This window comes from Grus americana, chromosome 14, assembly GCF_028858705.1.
Source record: "Grus americana isolate bGruAme1 chromosome 14, bGruAme1.mat, whole genome shotgun sequence".
NCBI lineage: Eukaryota > Metazoa > Chordata > Aves > Gruiformes > Gruidae > Grus > Grus americana.
Window position 1 is genome coordinate 21101057 of NC_072865.1, and position 18514 is coordinate 21119570.

General features: G+C 44.5%; 1 protein-coding gene across 5 annotated transcripts in view; it reads left to right on the forward strand.

Annotated features, from left to right (window-relative positions):
* Positions 1–11902, forward strand: part of UBE2D2 (ubiquitin conjugating enzyme E2 D2) — a 30408-nt gene extending 18506 nt beyond the window's left edge. For all 5 annotated transcript variants that reach the window (XM_054842305.1, XM_054842306.1, XM_054842307.1 and 2 more), the window contains 2 exons: positions 8258–8351; positions 10261–11902. In XM_054842305.1, the coding sequence (XP_054698280.1) occupies positions 8258–8351; positions 10261–10306 (140 nt within the window). In that variant the 3' untranslated portion in view covers positions 10307–11902. The remainder of the gene's footprint in view (positions 1–8257; positions 8352–10260) is intronic.
* The last annotated feature ends 6612 nt before the right edge of the window (positions 11903–18514 follow it).

An 18514-nucleotide genomic window follows, 5' to 3' on the forward strand; every position in this document is an offset into this window, starting at 1 on the left:
GTTCAAGAATCACTTTATTAAGACTTACAGGTGGGAATTCCCAAGTACCCCACAACCTAAATGAACTTGATCTTCACAGTGGAGTTCTCAATCAGGAAGTTGGTTTCTGATCATCTTGGCTTTTAGTTTGCCTGTTGCAGTGCTTACCCAAATGACTTTGTCCCATAGCATGGGTCAGTCTCTCCCATATGTGCTGAGTTAGGGTTGTAAGAGAGACCTTCAGTCTAGTGCTTCCAACTCCTCTGCAACTTTAATGCAGCTACTTGTGTAACTTCCCAGATGTTGCCCTTGCTGCAAAGAAGGTGGCACTAGGAGGACAGTTGCCAGCAGAGTGAGGGAGACAGTCTTTTCCTTCTGCTTGGCACTGGTGAAGCCACAGTTGGAGCACTCTGTCCAGTGCTGGGCTCTCTGGAACAAGAGATGTATATGTACTGGAGAGAGTCCAGAAGGATCATGAACATGTTGAAGGGACTGGAGCATCTCCCATCATAAGGACAGGCTGGGAGAGCTGGGACTGCTCAGCCTGGAGAAGAGGAGGCTCAGGGGGCCTTACCAATGCATATAAATACCTGGAGGGAGGGCGCAGAGATGAGAGCCAGGCTCTTCTCAGTGGTGCCTTGTCACAAGAGGCAGTGGCCACAAACTGAAACACAGGAGGGTCCCTCTGAACATCAGGAAACATCAGGAGTTTGTTTTTAGTGGTTTTTTATTTGTTTGGGTGTGTTCATTGTTTTTTTTTTCTCTGAGGATGCCAAGCACTGGCACAGATTGCCTTGGGAGGTCTCCCACACTCAAGATATTCAGAAGCCATCTGGACATGGGCATCCTCCTCTAGGCAGCCCTGCTTGAGCAGGAGGGTTGGACAACATGATCTCTAGAGATCCTTTCCAAACTCAACCAGCCTGTGATACCTTGGGCAAAACTTAACTCTTGTTCTCTTGTCACCAGAAATTGTTGAGCTGACTTAGCAGGAATTCAAGTTGCTTTGAAGCAAGAAGTTAAAACTGCTCAGATTTAAAGGTACACTTCCTGTGAGACTAGGTAAGATTGCTGGAAGAGTTTGAAATGGGACTATAGCTAAGAAATAGGATTTAACTTCAGCAGAGTCTGGAGTTGCTTTAATTTACTCAGATGCATCTTGCCCATTCAGATCAGAAGCCAGTCATTTGGTAGTTAGCGCTCCAGCTGGTTGGACAGTAGTGTTTTCAGTTGTGTCTTAATGTTACAAGCTTAACATTTGTCAGTGCAATGAAACTTTCTGATGATTGTATGCCTCAGAAGTTTCAAGGGTCTGGAGCCTGAAGCTCAAACATAGTGATCGTATAGGTGAATGGTCCTTCCAGGAGTCAGCTTTCTTCCTGTTTTTGAAGAGCAGTGATGTAAGTAGTAGTGGACCTTGATGTGGAGGCTTTTGGCTGTCAGGCTGATGATTAGCAAAGGAGGGGGCCTAGCTGGTGTGAGAACTAGGACAGCTGGATAAAGCCTCTGAAATGGAATTAAGAATTCCTCAGCAGCAGTGTGTGTCCAAAATTCAAATTTATGCTAGCAGAGATGTTTCATAATCCCTAGAGTATCAGGCTGAATTAAACCTGAGCTGACAAACTTTGTTATTTTCATATTAAGAAACTTGGCTGGAAGAGCTGGATGAAGAAGCCCAGCACTGCCTGTGGGAACGTGTGGCCTGGTCTCCAGGAGGGTGGCAAATTGCTTTCTAGAGAAAGAACTTACTGGCATAATATTTGTCATTCACCTGGGGCAGAGCAGGTGGGATGGACTGCTTCTGTCACTGTGAGCTCCTGATACTGGCATGGCATGCAGGAACTGATACTTCCCTGTTTTATCTGACTGCTCCATGTCAGTGCATGAGCTTTGTGATGATATGGTGATCTTGAGGCTACTGTGTGACTTCAGATAGGACAGACAGCTGAGTAAGTATTGTCCTGACAATCTGGCATATGAAGTAACTGTCTCATCACCTTCTTGGTACTTTAACAAAAACATTGTTGGTGCAGTCTTTATGCTTGCTTAGAGATGGATTTTTCCTTTGGTGGGAGAAGACCGGCTTGGGCTCTGCTGAGGCCTTTTGCCCCATGCAGGAGTTGAGCCTGCAGGAATAACTTTTTTTTTAAAAAGGCAATTTATCCCCATAATTTTATTGATTCAGAGTGATGTGCTCTTTGCCTAAAGATAAAAGTTAAGATAGCAGGGGCCTTCAAGGAGAGAGCTGAGGCTTGCACTCATCTCTTTGTGACCTAAGCCGCTTCAGTGCCTAAGAAAACCCTTTACTCCCAGATGAATTCTAGATTGGCTCTAGAGATGAGCAGTAACTGCACCAAAAAGCTGTTGAATCAGAACACAACCTATTAAGATGTTTTTTCTGGGTGCCTTGGAAGAATTGATGCTTGCTTTTTATCTCCCTGCTGTGATTCAACTCCTGAGTCTCTTCTATGCTGAAGTGTCCTGTAGATGAGTGCTTTAGTGCAGCAAGTTCTGTTTGCAATTTCAGCTAGATATAAATAGTAGTATGTGTAGTGGCTAGTACCCTATATTAATGGGACAGCTGGATGGATACTAGACCCATTCAGACTTTGCAAACAAAGTAAATGATTTGAGTTTTGAAGATGACTTCTGTATTGAGAAAGTGGGGATAATCATAAGCTCCTTAGGCAATCTTTGGGAAGCCTGTGCCTTACAGGTCATGTCTTCAGCTTCTGCATCAAAAACATCTACGCTTCTAGATTAACTGGGATCACTGTCTCGGTCCAGGGTGATCAGGCAGAACTAATACCTTTCTAGCGCTGATATCTAAGGAAACCAGAAGGTGTGGCTTTTGAGTCTTACGTCATGCCCTAGTAAGGCTTAAATAAAGTTTTCCAGTGACAACCTGGACTGTTGAGCTCCTGTAGAAATCAACTTAGCCCAGTTGACTTGCACATCAACACAGTGTGTGCAAAGGTGTGTTAAACGCTGTGGCTTGTACAGAGCTGCTTCTGGCTCCAAGAGACCACTTTGAGGTGCAACTACATGCTCTGGACATACGAGGGTGTGTCATAGCTGCATGATGCACTTGTCATCCCTGACATCAACAGAAGCTAATTGCCATGTATAAATCGTTAAGCACCTTTGACTTCCTTCCCCTGTTGACGCTCTGTGGAAGGTGTCTTTCTCTTCTGGCTGTGGAGTTTATTCCCTGCACCTGGAGCTGGGGGCTTGTAGCTTTTAAAAGAGTCTATTCCCCTCCTGAATTCCAGGAGCTGTGACATACCTCTTAAATTTGTGTGGGCCAATAGATGTTCCAGTAGACAGGTGGAAGTTTACATTGTTTTCCCTATTGCTCATTTGGCTAATGCTGGAAGGATCTGTGGAGAGCTGGCTTCATGAATTGTCCTGACAAATGACTGAGCTGCTTCATAGCAGAAGAAACTCAGCCATGGAGTTTACATATTGAATTTGCATCTACCCACACATTCAGTCAGGTGTGGCAGAACCAGGAAGATGAAGTTGCTCATTGGAAATGGCAGACTACTCTTCATGATGTAAGAGCACAGAAGCCTGAGAAGATGAGGTCGATCTTGCAGCAAGAAGCTGTAGCTAAACTTGTTGACAAGCTGTAAATGGCATGATTCTCTGCACAGAGGAGCTGTCTTGAAAGGATTGTCCTTTCATTTTGGAGTGTTGTGTGCTCTGTAAAGGGAAGTTTGCAGTGGAAACTGATCAGAGTGGTGCTGTGTTGCACTAGTAGACCTCATTTTGCCTCAAAGAGCATGTTGCTGGAGCATTCTTAACATTACGTGTTAAGTGGTTGTTCTGTTTGAGCGTGCGTTTGTATCACCGCTCCTTGGGGCAGCGAAGCCCGTTACTTTTAGAAACATTTTGTTAGCAGTCTTTCTGTTTGATTAGTTTGGTTCTTCTGGTTCTGTGGTCATTGCAAAGTACTCATTCCTTGCTAGTCTGTAGCAGTAGAAAGCCCACTAAAGAATAAGTTGTTCTCGTTGTCTGCAGTAGGTAGATGGGGATCATGAGTGAAGTATTAGAGTTGAATAGGCCGTGTGGTTGGTCAAATAAAGCTGAAGCAAAGCCAATTTTTGAATGAAAGGGACCTTTTAAACTGTTTTTAAGTTCCTTAACGTTTTGCTACAGACTGGACTGCTTTGACTGGTAAGAGTGAAGAGATGTGAAATAACTCTGTACTTGAACCCCTTGACTCAATGTGAAGACATCTATTTTGCTATTACTGACAAAAATCCAAACTTGAATTCTGAGGAGTGCACACTTCTGTACCTCTGTCAGTGGAAGACTCGAGAAGGGATGCTGTCACACTGATACCACTAGAGCAGCTTCACTGTGGTCACACAGGATGAGTAGGACAAGGTGTAAAACAATGTCACTTACCTGTCTCGTATTCAACCAGAGTCTGTGTTTTTTGTGAACTATTTTGTAATTGTCTCCTGCTAATCTTGTAGTCATTTGACTAGTAAATGTCAAGGCTTTGCTATGAAATTCATTGCAATAATACTTCACTGCAGAAGCAGGTGGTCTGGTGTTTCTTCCACAGTGTTGGTGTGATTAGTTACTATAGTTATTCTGATGCATCAAAGAACTCCTATACATAACTAATGTTTTTACGGATTACTTCCTCTCTTCTCTTGTACTTGGCTCCTAAACCTTGATGAGAAGGTGAGCCTCTTTTTCCAAGGGTTTTTTTGTAGTGGTCTGGAGGCTGCTTACATTGGTTGGTCTAAAACATGCAAGTGTATACAGTCTTCTGGTGGAAAACCTCAAGAGAGAAACTTTCTGAATTTATTTTGGACAAATAGCTGGGTTCAGCAGGCTATTAAAACTAGACCAGTTTAGATAACTCTCAGTTAATATTTCTCTTGCTGAGGCTATACAGATAAAAAGGGAAAGATGTGAAATTACCAGCAAGAGCAAGCATAATGGAGAATAGTTTTGATTAATGAAGACTTACAAAAATAAAACAAAGCAGCTGAATGTGGTGGTGCAGTTTGAAGCCAAATAACTCTGTTGATTTTTATTCAAGGTTTTTGGAGTGATGCTTCTTACAAAACAAGTGAACTGCTGAGGAACAAAATCTAGAAGTGTTTCTTGGAGTGTCTAGACTGCCAGAATTCATCATGGGAAACATTTAGCTACTGATCGAGTTCTAACAAACCACAGCCCATTTTAGTAAAGACTATTAGTGGCATGGGATTTTTTTGTAATGGCCAGCAAGTAGCAATGATACACTCATGTTGATAGCCTGTAAACCAAGAATTAAAACTCCTGGACTGGGGCAGGGGTTAACTCTTTCAGCAGAGGAGGTGCTGCTCAAGGCAGACGTGCGTCTTGCCAGACAAAACTGGCTTATGGGCAACGTCAGCCTGTTGGACATGAACTGCTCTGGAGGACATGAAACAGCACCCTGGTTATCTTGGTGCCTGCACTCACCAACAGCTGAACACACCTTTGGTGCTTCAAGCAGATGGTGGGGGGGTGTGAGGTGTGTGAGGAGGAACTTCCACCCAGTGCCGTGGGTGTTGGGGAAAGGGGGTTTTAGTGGTTGGGGAAGGCGGTCAGGGAGGACTGGACAGACTTGCAACTTAGTTCTGCTGATGAAGGGTGAGCCATCTTGTTCAGTGAAGTTCTTGATTATTAAAGGACTGTGGTAAGATAAAACTTGAGGGGGTAGTTGTAATAGTTGACCAGAAAACTTTGATTAGATTTCCTGTGGATTCTGTTAAAGGGAGGGAACAGATGTTAGCTGTTTCCTCATACTACCAGCTGAAGAAACTTCAGTGACCCAGGCAGTGGAGTCTGACAAATACAAACAAGCTACAGGAAAATAGCTGGAGAAACAACTGTGTTGAAGCTGAACTGGCAGCAGCTGAGCATAAGGGGGCAGAGAGATTCCTGATGGAAAGCACTATAGGTGCTAGATGTGCTGTGTCCCTTGCTAAGGGACAGCAGTTCAGGACTAGTGGCTTCTACATGCCTCCAGCATAAATTCAAGTCCTCACACTCTGAAGCTATGTTCTGAGAGGTAGTTGAGTAAATGGTCTGAGTGGCAGTTGATGGTAGAGAATCATTAAGCTCTTAACTCTGACAAGTGTATAGTAAAAAATGAGGAAAAGGATGAAGAGGTTGTTCTTTGTTTTAGAATAAGAAATATGTTAACTTAAGTCAGCAGTTTATTACTAAAACTTGTTCTAGAAGCTTTTAACTTTTGAAATTGATAATTCATTAGTGAAGGGTCTACAGAACTATGTAGGAAAACTGAACTAACTGGGTTTTTGGGTTCTTGGTCCTCTCATCACTGAGCAAGTGGCTCAGTTAAGACCTAGTGAAGCTTTCACTTTTGTTCTGCTTTGAAAATTTTATCCAGTTTGCATGAACATTGGCCAAGAAGGCCAACAGCATCCTGGCTTGTATCAGAACTAGCGTGGCCAGCAGGACCAGACAGTGACTGTCCCCCTGTACTGGGCACTGGTGAGGCCACTCCTCAAGTTCTGTGTTCAGTTTTGGGCCCCTCACTACAAGAAGGACATTGAGGTGCTGGAGTGTCCAGTGAAGGGTCTGGAGCACAAGTCTGATGGGAGCGGCTGAGGGAACTGGGGCTGTTTAGCCTGGAGAAAAGGAGGCTGAGGAGAGACCTGATCGTTCTCTGCAACTACCTGAAAGGAGGGTGTAGCCAGGTGGGTGTTGGTCTCTTCTCCCAAGTAACAAGTGACAGGACAAGAAATGGCCTCAAGTTGTGCCGGGGAGGTTTAGATTGGATATTAGGAAAAAATTCTTCACCAAAAGGATTGTCAAGCACTGGACCAGGCTGCCCAGGGCAGTGGTGCAGTCACCATCCCTGGAGGGATTTAAAAGATGTGTAGATGTGGTGCTTGGATGTGGCTTAGTGGTGGGCTTGGCAGTGCTGGGTTAATGGTTGGACTCAATGGTCTCAAGGGTATTTTCCAACTTAAATTATTCTGTGATTCTATGAATATCAGACCTGTTCTCCCCTTTTTTTTTCTCTGGCTGTATCTAGCTGTTCTTTGTTTTGTAATCTCTGTTTTAAACTGTCTTAAAAAAAAAACCCCACAAACCCAACCACCACCCCTGCCCTCCCCCAAGCAGAGCAGTGGAATGCATGTTGTTCTCTGTTATTCTTTAGCTGATGTCTTTCAGCACGGTGGCTCTGCGTCCTGCTCCACAGCACAGTAGCAACTGATGGAAGTTTAAGCAGATTTAAGGCAGTTTAGTGCCTTCAAACTAGTAACTGCTGCCATTTCTAACTTGCTTGGAGGATGTGATGTGACAACTCCGCTGTTGCTACTACTGGTGAAGGGACATATGGTGCAGCAGTGGAAGAAAAGCAATACAAAGGGGTGTTTGGCATTTCTTAGGGGAGGCAAGATGTCCCTGACATGCCTCATGTAGTGTTGTCCCAGTAATCTTTGCTTGTAACTTACCACCTTCTCATCTCTCCTACTTTGGTGTGAACATAGGAATGTGCACGTGCTATTTGTAGCTTTGCAGGCAGCCTCCTGACTCCTTATATGGATGAAGGCTGATGCTACACTGAATAGCATCATGAGTGGGATGTGGCTTCTGGGATATATTCAGTATTTATTTATACTGAAACTAAAGTTCAGGGCTTTGTGGCTGGTATGAGTGCAGTAAGCTGTGCTTTCTTGATTCATTTTGAATACTATTCTGCAGTTAATCCATCTCAACCTACCTTATGCTCAGAAAATAATTGGATAAAGCTTCTTAATTCTCTGCAAGACTAGATTTTTTTTAAAATAGTTCTTAAGTATCTGTGAGCAGCTCAGCTTCCTCCATCTCAGTTGGATCTGTCTGCTGTTTGACTTTTAGTGCTTCTGCAAATCACGAGTAATTAGGTTGTTTGGTTTAGCGAAAAGTTGAATTTCAAGTGCAAAAGCAGTGATGCTTTCTGAGAAGGCTTTCAGGTTCGATTTAAGAAATAACACTTCAGCCTTGTGATTTAAGGCTGTTATCAGATACTCTTGTTCCAGGAGGTTCCCAGTTGTGGTGATATTTAAAAACTTGTGGTCATGCAAAGTTGCATAGTTAAATGGTAAGGATTTCTGTTTAAAATAACTTGGTGAAATATGTGGGATTACTGATCCTTGGCATTTTAAAAAATGATGTTAATACAGCTAGAGGGGAAGAAAGTGGGCAGACTGACTTCTACAGGTGTATTCATCTGCGCTTAAACTCTAATTCAGTATCTTTTTTCTCTCCCTAGTACTTTTGTCCATCTGTTCTCTGTTGTGTGATCCCAATCCAGATGATCCTTTAGTGCCTGAGATTGCACGGATCTACAAAACAGATAGAGAAAAGTGAGTATGGAAGTTAAAAAAACCATGTAACACTCCTGGCAGAGCAAAATCCACACTTGAGCAGTAAAGGGGAGCTGAAAGAACCTGCTTCTTGGAAAAGAGCATGAACTTTGACTTGCCTGTTTCACCTTAACTGTGGTCTTTTTAGAGATTATTTTTTCTTCCTGCTGGGATCAGGAGTACAGCTATCTAACAGCACTGCCTTGCTGTAGGAAAAAGGTATATGTGCCAGTAAAAGTGAAGGATGTAGAGGCCTTGTGCTTCTGTGGGTTTGTTACTGCAGTTTTCATTCCACACAATGGTCTTTCATTAGTGTTGTAGCTGTTAATTATAGGTTTTCTTGATTTAATGGAAACATGAAGTGATGAAGCTCCTGAGTTGGATGTAACCAGCTTGTAAGAGCCATCACTGCCTGCTTTACCTCTACATAACCAGCAGAGGGAGAACAAGTTACTCTAGTTGGAGGATATTTCCGTGCTAGCTATTAGTGCTGGAGTCATACAAGCAAAGAAATAACAAAAATACCCTGTTTCATCTTCACTTGACAACACAAGGGAAGAATAAGTGGTGTAGAGGTGGGGTGGGAGGACTGCAAGCTTCTAAGAAGTAAACAGCAAGAATGGCGAGAACTCTAGCACTAATGAGAATATTTAAATTGCTTTATTTAAAAGCAACACCTTAATGACCATTGTAAATGCTTTCCTACCTCGCTGTTCCCTTCCAGATCTGATCAGTAGTGTTAATTTCTGAAGCTACATGGTCATCTGAGAACAAGATAGGAAGGAAGGGAAAATGATCCACAAACTTGCTTTTCTACTGCATACTTGAGAAGCAGTGTTAGAGAAGTTCATGCATCCTGTTATTTGAGGGCTGCAAGAGTAGCAGTATGTATTTCGAGATGCAGCTAACAGTGACTGCACTTGATGCATGCAGGACTTTCCTATTTTTTTTCCAAAAATAGGGAAATAAATTTTGTGCTTAAACATCACTGGACTTGCTTCTCGAGTAGTCTCAGAACAGTGAAGGAGCAAATCCTTTTGCTTTCATGAGTGGATTGTCAGATTCTTTAAGCTAAAGAACACTGTCTACAGACTAAACTCCAGCACAAGAACCTAGTCAGTGTACACAACTGGAAACTTCTTGTTCTAAGTGTCTTTACAATTTTTCTATAAATTCTGTAGAACAAGAACAACTCGCCTTCCATTGTCAGCAGCACAGCTCTTAGCAGTACTGTAAATCAGAATGACTGCTTTGTTTTACATAAGTATCCTGAGCTGCTTCTAGCAGTGGCTCTGGCTATAAAAGGGTATTTGGGTGCAAAAGATACAGGTGGTTTGGGAAATGGAGCATATTGTGCCTTGGGAATAAAAAAAAATTCTGTTGGACAAATCTTTGTGTCCTGATAGTCATTGAAATGGCCAAATGCAACATCTAGCATGAGACAAGCCTGTCAGGGTTTGGCAGCCTAGTAGATACCAGGTACTAGGCTTAACTTTCTAAGGCAAAAAGAAGAAGAATGGAGTGGAATGGGAAATGTGAATCTATTTTTTTCCAGAATGCCAAAATTAAAACCTGCAGTAATAGTTTCCCCAGGGATGTAGCAGTTTTGGGGGCTGAAGGAGGTGCAGGTAAAGACTTCCCTGAAACTTCTTCCCCTCAGAGCTGCGCTAGTTCTATTTTGTGGCTTGAATCGCAAAGATCTCATATTCCTGTTGTAAATATGACTAGTTATTTCTTTTCCAAGAAGTACTGTGGCCTTTCATGCTTCTCCTGTTTGCCTAATATTTCAATTTGCTCTTTAATTTTATAAATGCTTGATACTACTGGAGCCAATTTAAGTTCATGCCATGTGTAGACTAGACTGCTGTTTGGATGTTATGTTAAGTAAATCCTCTTTTTATACATACAGGTACAACAGAATAGCTCGGGAATGGACTCAGAAGTATGCGATGTAATTAAAGAAATTATTGGATAACCTCTACAAATAAAGATAGGGGAACTCTGAAAGAGAAAGTCCTTTTGATTTCCATTTGACTGCTTTCTATGAGCCCACGCCTCATCTTCCCCTGTGCACATGTTTACCTGATACAGCAGTGCTGCGTGTTGTACATACTTGGAACAACAAAATAGAAATACTGTATTTCCCCGTACCAACATTGACTCCTAGCAAAGAAGTGTGTGTGTGAAAAGCTGGTTCTTCAGTCATAACTTTGTGAGCCTAAAAGCATTCCTTCTTGATTTAAATTGGGTAATAAAATGTGACTGGGAGAGTTACGGTAGATCTTGTATTTCTAGGGACAGTGTTGCTGATCCGTGAAGGATTTTAAGTGGAATCCTTTTAAACTCATAACAGTTATGAAAAGCAAGGTGAAGAACTTGAAGCTGTTTCTGTATTCATTTTATTCTGAAGGACCTACACCTTAGGTAAATGTTATGACCAATGAGATAAACTGTACCCACATCCTGTGTTTAAGGTCTAAGTTTAACCGGTCAACATTTAAATGGATTTGAGCTATTAGTGCATCAAGTGATGTTGATTTGTTTCAACTCTATCCCCTCCTTCATACTTTTTTTGGTTTGTATGTGGTTTCTCAGTTAATACATAGCTAATAGCTCTTATTTTTCTTAAGTTTTTTTAACTGCTTAGGTCTTTCTGGATGTAAGGGTGAAAATCCATTTGACAGAAAACTTGTGTATATTTAAAGACCCAACTGCTCCCCTGGAGCTTGTACGTTCAAGAATGATTAATCTGTGTAATAAACTGATTACTACAGTCATTACATATAACTTTGTGTGAATAGGCTTTTAATTTTAAGAGCAGTTTGTTACAGGCTAAAACTAATGGTGGATTTCTCAAACTTTTGCATTCACGAATGGTTGCATTTGGAGGTCATGAAGCAGTTGTGTTTGCATCACACGAGGCTGTGCACCTGAACCAGACAAACATAAGCTTAAGCACTTACATGAAATCAGGATGTGTAGTGTGCCAGGAACTTGACTGTTAAACCAAATAAGCAGTTTACTAAATGAGAATCTGAGTGACATTTTACAAAGCCTAATGGTATTATTCCCACTTGCATGGGACCTAACACAATGCGTATGTACTGTAGGTAAGTGAAACCTTATGTAACTAAAATAATGGATGTAAAAGGGTAAAAAAGAAAAAACCTACCAAACACATCAGCACAAACTTTCATAAAATGTAGCTTTTACATAATTACTTTGCACTAAACATTTGCAAATGTTCATACAGTTTTAAATTGTACTTGTATGTGTCTTTTTTTTTTGGAACAAAGTCTTCACTTGAATCTAGTGAAAAATGTAGTTTGAATTTTTCTTTGTATACAAGTGTATTTGCCAGCATCGTTGGTGTGAAATAGGTGAGTCTGCAAGTTTATCTCCTCTTAGAATTGTAAACAAAGCCATCGACTATGAAGGAGAGGCTGTAGCCTCCAGCTCTCCAGCCACAGGGGTCTGTCCCATCCATTTTCAAATGCATCTTTACACTCTTGCACAAACGAGGAATAAATGTCCACTGCTTTTGGTCTAAATCTGTTCCACTTGTCTCATCTCTCAATGTCCTCGTGTCCGCAGCACTGGATGTAAGTGTTGGCAGTGTTTCTTGGAGTCCTCTGGCAGGTGTAGATGAATCTGGGGTGCGTGTGCAGGCACAGGGACACCGCTCTGGCCATGTGCCGCTGCTGTGGGGATGAAGCGGGTCTGAAGCAGTGGAGCAGAGCTTCACTGGAAAAGAAATGGAGCATGCAGCTGTGTCTCTTGACTTGAGTGACAATGTAGGGCTGACGGCTACTGGGGAGGGGGAGAAAGGCGGTGTGCAGGAATAGGGGCCTGCTGTTGAGTCACCTGAAACTCTTGGTGTTTGTGTTATGCCACAGGGCGTTGGTGTCTTTACTGGTTCAGAAATCAGCATGTGGCCTGTGGCTGAAGTGTGGCGCTGGGTGGGAACAAGTTGAGTTGTTGAGACGAGAATGTAAGGTAGCTGCCACTGGCATGCCTGGTTTTGTGTTAGCCTTTAACTGTGCCTGGCCTTGCCTTTTCCTAAACTAGCCTAATGTGCAAGCTAATGCTCCTGCTAGACCTGCTGTGACCAAGGGAGGGAATGTGGAGCTGTCCGTGTTCCGCAGTGGGTCACCAGGTACTTCTGAGAGGTACAGGGAGGGTGGGTTGGAGTGGTGGCAAACCTGCAGCAAGCTCTTTTTTTGGGGTTTCCCCCTACATGCTTTACAAGTGAGCCACCCAAGAAGGATTTTTTGTAGCAGATTTGGCTGGGTTTTGACATTTTGACAGTTATGGGAGGAGCTTGGAGGCCTGCACAGGAGAGAAAGAGAAGGGAGCAGTAACAAGTGTAGCAGTTGAGGAGGAGGATGGTGATGATGATTTTCCTTTCTGGTGGGGCAGAAGTCATATACGCTAGGTGGCAAGAAAAATACAGCCATACAGGAATTGAAATGGTCCTGAGTGTTGTAAGAGCATCTCAGCTGAAGCTGTTTTAATGCATCCGCCTGTGTCGGGATGGTTGTCTCGTACTTGCAATGAAGTGTTTGAATGGTTCAGGCTTCCTTGCTGGTGGCACGACAGAGGCTGTGGTACAGTAAAAGTGAGGGTGGTAATCCTAAAGTAGGGAGTATGTATGCTGCCCCTCCTGTCGGCTGAGCATTTGTTGTTGGAGGTTGTACTGTGAGCTAGATGAATGAGCCTTCTTTCTAGGATTTAACTTAAAACCTGATCCAGCTTTTGGGACTAGAATCTTGCTCTTGAGACCGTGTATTGCATGTGTTCTAATGTAAAACAGCACAAGAAGCCAGGGGCTCTGGTTGTTGCCTTTCTAGGAACTCTGAACTTGTCACGTCATGAACTTTTTCAGTCCTTGTCCAATTTTTTTACTTGATTTAGTATTTTAAGTTGACTACTTCACTTTGCATGGCTTTCTTTGCGCTGGGACTTCTATGGATGTAGACTGTACATGCGATTTCCCTTTTTTCCTGTTGTGTGCTAAGCAAATATGTTTTAATAAATAAAATGCTGGCCTGCTTGGATTCCTCCAGCTCTGGCAATGCCGTAAAGCTGAAACACCGTGACTGGATGCATTGCTTTTCATCTGAGCCCATCCACTGCAACAGGGTGAACCAGAAGACAAGTAACTCCGAGTTCAGCGAGCTGTACTACATGTAACTTGTGGGACCAGCTGCCTCCATCACAGCTGGTGTTACTTGACAGAGCATATACCTGCTGTGGTGTGCATTGCCTGTTACTGGAGTTTTCAGGGGCTGCTCGTGTGCTTGCTTGCATACGAGAGAACATGATCCAATGATTTCAGAAACTCTTGCAGCTCAGTGCTGAGTACCACTTGTGCAGGAGCTGCAAGTTGCCTTAACCGTCACCGTGGGTTAGAGTCCAACGTCCGTGGACCGATGGACTGGGATGGAGCTGAGTCTGGGCAGTGCTGGGGAGCTGATCACTGTGCTTGAAATACTCAGCTTGTCCCTTGGTAGTATGTGCTGCTACATTTCTTTAAGAGCTTTTTGGCAATGCAAGAGTGGTACTTTTTGGTGGCCTTTTTTTTGCGTTACTACCTTGCTGTACCAGTGCTTTCAAGTATGCTATGTACTGAAGCATCTACAGACCTGTCTTTTCAGTCTGTACACATTGAATGATGTAGAAAAAACAGTGGGACTAAGTTGGATGTGATCCTCTGTCCCTAGTGTGCTCAGTAAAGCAAACTGACCTGTCCCTTTGCCACTGAAGGCAGTGGCTTTCCTTGCTGTTGGTAGCTGCAGCCACTGACAAATGCCTGGCTGCATTTTTTGACAGTCTTAGTCATCATCTTGCTCTTCACAGCAGCAAAACGGCTCTAGAGCTGTTCTTGTTCCCAGTTCCGATGCACAGAAGAAGATGAGAAGCCTGAAGGAAGGACATTGGAAGTGGCTGCCCAGTTAAGGACAGGTTTCCTTGTGCTCTGAGCAGCTCTTGCTGGGGAGAGCATGGCAGAAGACCTGGGCATGTGGGAGGTGCAGAAGAAAGCTACTGCTCAAAGCAAGTTAAAGCTTCCACATATGTCACTTTGCTCTAAAGAACTGGGATAACATAACAAAACATCTCAGAATGTGCTCAGCACTCCTATGCTGGGTGGAGGAGCCCTTGGGCTCAGGCTCCAGGTGTCCCTGCTTGCCCAGGCACAGCTTGGAAGTCAAGTCCCACAAGAATAAAAACCCCATGGTATATCTGAGCAGAAGGAAGGCCATTCTCTGCAAATAACCTTGGAGCAGTTCTGCTCTCATCCCTTCAGTGTTAGGGCAGCCTACCTCTGTCTCCTACAGACAGTAGAAAAGTGTTTTGTCCCCCCAGTTACTGTTTCCTTCCATTCCTTGGCTCCTTGTGTAGTCTTAGACCAAGTCTGTGATCAAAGTTGGAAATCAGTTGTTTGGGGTTTGGCAGAAGCTGTTTCCTACAGGGAGTGCACAGGGACAGGTGGTGTGTTGAGGGCACCTGGGAAGGGTTAAAAACAGGGAGCAACCTGCTGTCCAGCTTTGTGGATGCGTGGAGACCAGCCCTGTGTGAGTAGCAGCGGTCGGAGGTGCTGGGCGGGATTCCTGCAGCCGCTGCTCCCTGCCCTCGCCTGGAAGCATGTGACTACATCTGTGCTAATGCCACTTGTACTGTTGTAACGTGTTGCAATTTGATCACCATTAAATAATCCCTTAAACTTACTGTGCCTTGATTGCTTTTTTTTTTTGCTTTACCTGTGCCTTTCACCCATAATTTTTTCTTTGGCTCATTTTGTTTTCTTTCCTTTTGTGGCCTCTCTCTCCCTTCTCCCCGATGATCCAGTTCTGCACTGTCCTCTGCTCAGCTGTCTCCAGTCACCTTCACCGTGGTTTTTTTAACTTCCCGCGGAGCCTGGCCTGCTCTCTGAACACGGACGGTATTTTGGGCTATGCCGAGTAGCCTTGGTGGTCTTCTGCCTACTTCTTGATGTAGAAACATGTGTGTTCTCACCAAGCCCAATGCTGCCCTCTTCCTTGTGCAAAACTGATGGAGTATCAAGCTTGTTAGTGCTTTGATTTCATAGCAAGCTGCTGCCAACACGTGTGTCCTTGATTTGGTGAGCTCGCTGTTAGTTCCATAGCTGGGATCAGCTTGGTGCAAGACCTCCAGGCACGTATGGCATTGGAGGAAACCAGAACCATCTGGACTGCTCAGGGGTTCCTGCAACTTGTGACTCACCCTTGTGCCTTACTCTTCCTCCAATTTGGCATCTACAGGTTTTGTTTTATTGTTGTGTTTCTGCTTCTCAGCACCCCCCCCCTTTCCTGCCCTGTGTGAGAATATTTCCTTTTTATTGTTGTATAGTTGGGTCAAAGCATCTCGGGGTGAGTGGGGATCAGATGTATTTACAATTCTTGGCCTTTCATGAACAAATGTATTTGTAATGAATACTCTTATAATGGATAAATCTCCAAGTTGCTCGATGTGAGATTTATCAGTATCTCTGCAAGTTGGTCGGCTGTATACATTTCTTTCTGGCTCCATCTACGGGGAAAGGTTGTTCAGCTTCCACTGATAGAAGCTCTTGCTGGTCTGGAGCTTCTTGTAGGTAGTAGCTGGGTCCACTGAGCCTGCAGAGCAGATTCAGGGTGGAATTGCAAAGGATTGGGTTGAAAGACCAAGTCACAGGGTGTAGGTGTAACTTGCTGTTTTGGATAAGCTGGGAACTCACGTTCGATGGTTGCTGCAAGCACTAGCGTTAGTTCTCGGGCTCTGCGCTGCCTTCCTAGGTAAGAGAAATAGTGTATTGGCACTGGAAGTCCAGCTAGACCCTGTTCTTTCTCCAACAATGACCAAAATAAAAGGCCTGTGTGAGAAGACAGGAACAGGATGGGCAGCTGTGGTGCTTGATCTGCATCTGAAGAGCTTCCCGAGGGGGAGTGTGGGTTCTGCAACCTCTCTGGTTATCTTGAATAGGCTTCTGCGAATGTGTCCTCTGCGTCCTTAGGTTTGTGTCATCTCTTACTGTTTGTATTTGATCTTGTCAGTGCGAAGTAGTTCAGTGGAACTGGTGACGATTGCAGGGTTTGGGGGAAGCACGGCTTCTCGCAGGTGTCAGCAACAGTTGGGTAGAGGGACCTTGGGTGACTTGGAACGGCATTGCTGGTTAGAGATGGTATTACAACAGAATTGCTGTTAAACTTCTGCCCTAGAAAACTCTTTGGTGATGCCTGTGATAGAAAAGTATTTTTTTCTTAACTGAAGGCAAACAGAGGGAGCAGCTTCCGAAGCGTGGTGGAGGGCAGTCTGTGCCGTGGTGCCCCTGCCCTCAGCCGAGAGCCTGCTTCGCTTCACCACCTTTTGGTCTTGACAAGAGTGAGTTTCCAGTCTGCAAAGACTGAAGATTTTGTAGGGCTTTTTTCTTGCTGGTCTTTGATGTCCTCCCCCCAACCAGAAGACAACCTAGTTTGGGGATGGTTTTTTTTTTTGTTTTGGTTTGATTTTTTGGGGGGATTTGGTTTTTTTAAATACTGAGTTGTGTGGCACCCTTCATAAGTTGGTACTGAAAAGAGGGCCCAACAGACCGGGGGGAGCTGTGGACCTGTGTACTCTCAGACTGTTGTTACACAATCAACGTGTAAAGCACCGCATCAGAGTTGCTGGGGAATTACCCCTGAAAGCAAAATTTTGGAAGAGAGTATGAAGCAGGGTAACCAGGACCACAATAGAGGCCAAAGTCTTAAACTTGGACGAGCTCGCAGAAGGAGGGAAGGTGTCAGGGTGCGAAGCTGTGGTGCCAGCGGTCTGGCTGTGGGCACGCTGTGCTGCAGGGCTTTCCCCGTTGTCCCAGCGCGGGCTGCTGGGGAGCATAAGCTCTTCATCCAAGTGTGTTTTCCAAGTTCCTCTGATATGAGGCGATAGGTGTCCTGAAGCCACAAACACTGTACCTCTAATTTCCCTCTTGCCTGTGTACGTGGTCCCTGTGTCTGGCTGAAATTGCGTGGTCCTGCCCTCGCCCAGCCCTGGCTGCCGGAGTGGCTCAGGAGACAGCCCGGCTGCAGCGTCTTGCTCCCCGCTCTCAGCAGTGGAGGAGGCGTTGGGTGGGGGGAAAGGAACAAGCCGGCCTTGGGCCACCACAGCTGGCAGCAAGGTGGGGAGAAGTGCCCATGGTAGTGTTCTGGGGGAGGGGGGAGATTAATTTCTTGGTCTGATGAAGCAAAGGGGAACCTGGAGTTACCATTGCAGAGGTTTCTGACCCCCTTTCCCTTGAACAAAACTAGTGTTTTATGTCTCTTTGCTCACTTGCCGAGGCACCCCCAGCAGTTGTGGTTCTTGGGAGATTTGATTTCCCTGCCTTGTGTCTGCTCTTGGGCTTTTAGCAAGTTTTAATAAAACTCTCGTATAGCTTGGGAGCGTGACTTATTTTTTTTTTATTTAATCTTGACCTAGAGCTTTGTGAATTGATGCAGTCACACTGTTTGTGGGGTCTGTGCACTGCCAGTTCAACATGGGACTCGGTAATTCTGCATTTCTGCAGGGCGTCATGCATGTCCCTCACTCCATGCTTGGGAGCAGCCCCAGGAAATTTAGCGGTCCTGTTGTGAGTTGTGTTGAGCAGATGAGTGACTCGGCATCGCCAGAGCTTCAAGAAAAACATCGCTGTACCTTATGGCTGAGCCTTGGCTGTTGCATGGCTTCCTTATGTGGACCTGCCTCCTGCTCAGCTGGAGGAAAGGTGCTCTGAAATGTCCAATCCCATATCCTCCTGTTGATTCTGTGCATGGCTTCCATGATTTGCACCCCTTCTTTTTTTTCTTTTTTTTTTATAACCCCTTGGCTGACACCTTGCAGGATAACAGCCCAGATTTTCAGGAAAACAAATGCAATTGAGCAGAGCAGTTGAAGATGCATGAGGGGGGTGATGCAGGATGGTGTTGTGACAGCCTGCTCCTGGACGTACCCGGGCTGTTTGCTGTAACTAAGCAGGTGTAAGCGGCAACTCAGCTGCAGAGATAAAGGCTGCGTGCACAGCCCGGACGTGGCACCTCGGTCCCTGGCGAGCTGTCAGCAGCATGTGCTGCACGCTGATCTTGCCGAGTTAGTGACTGGGATTGACCCTGGTGGATTTATCACTTGTGTAAAGCTCCGTGTGAGTT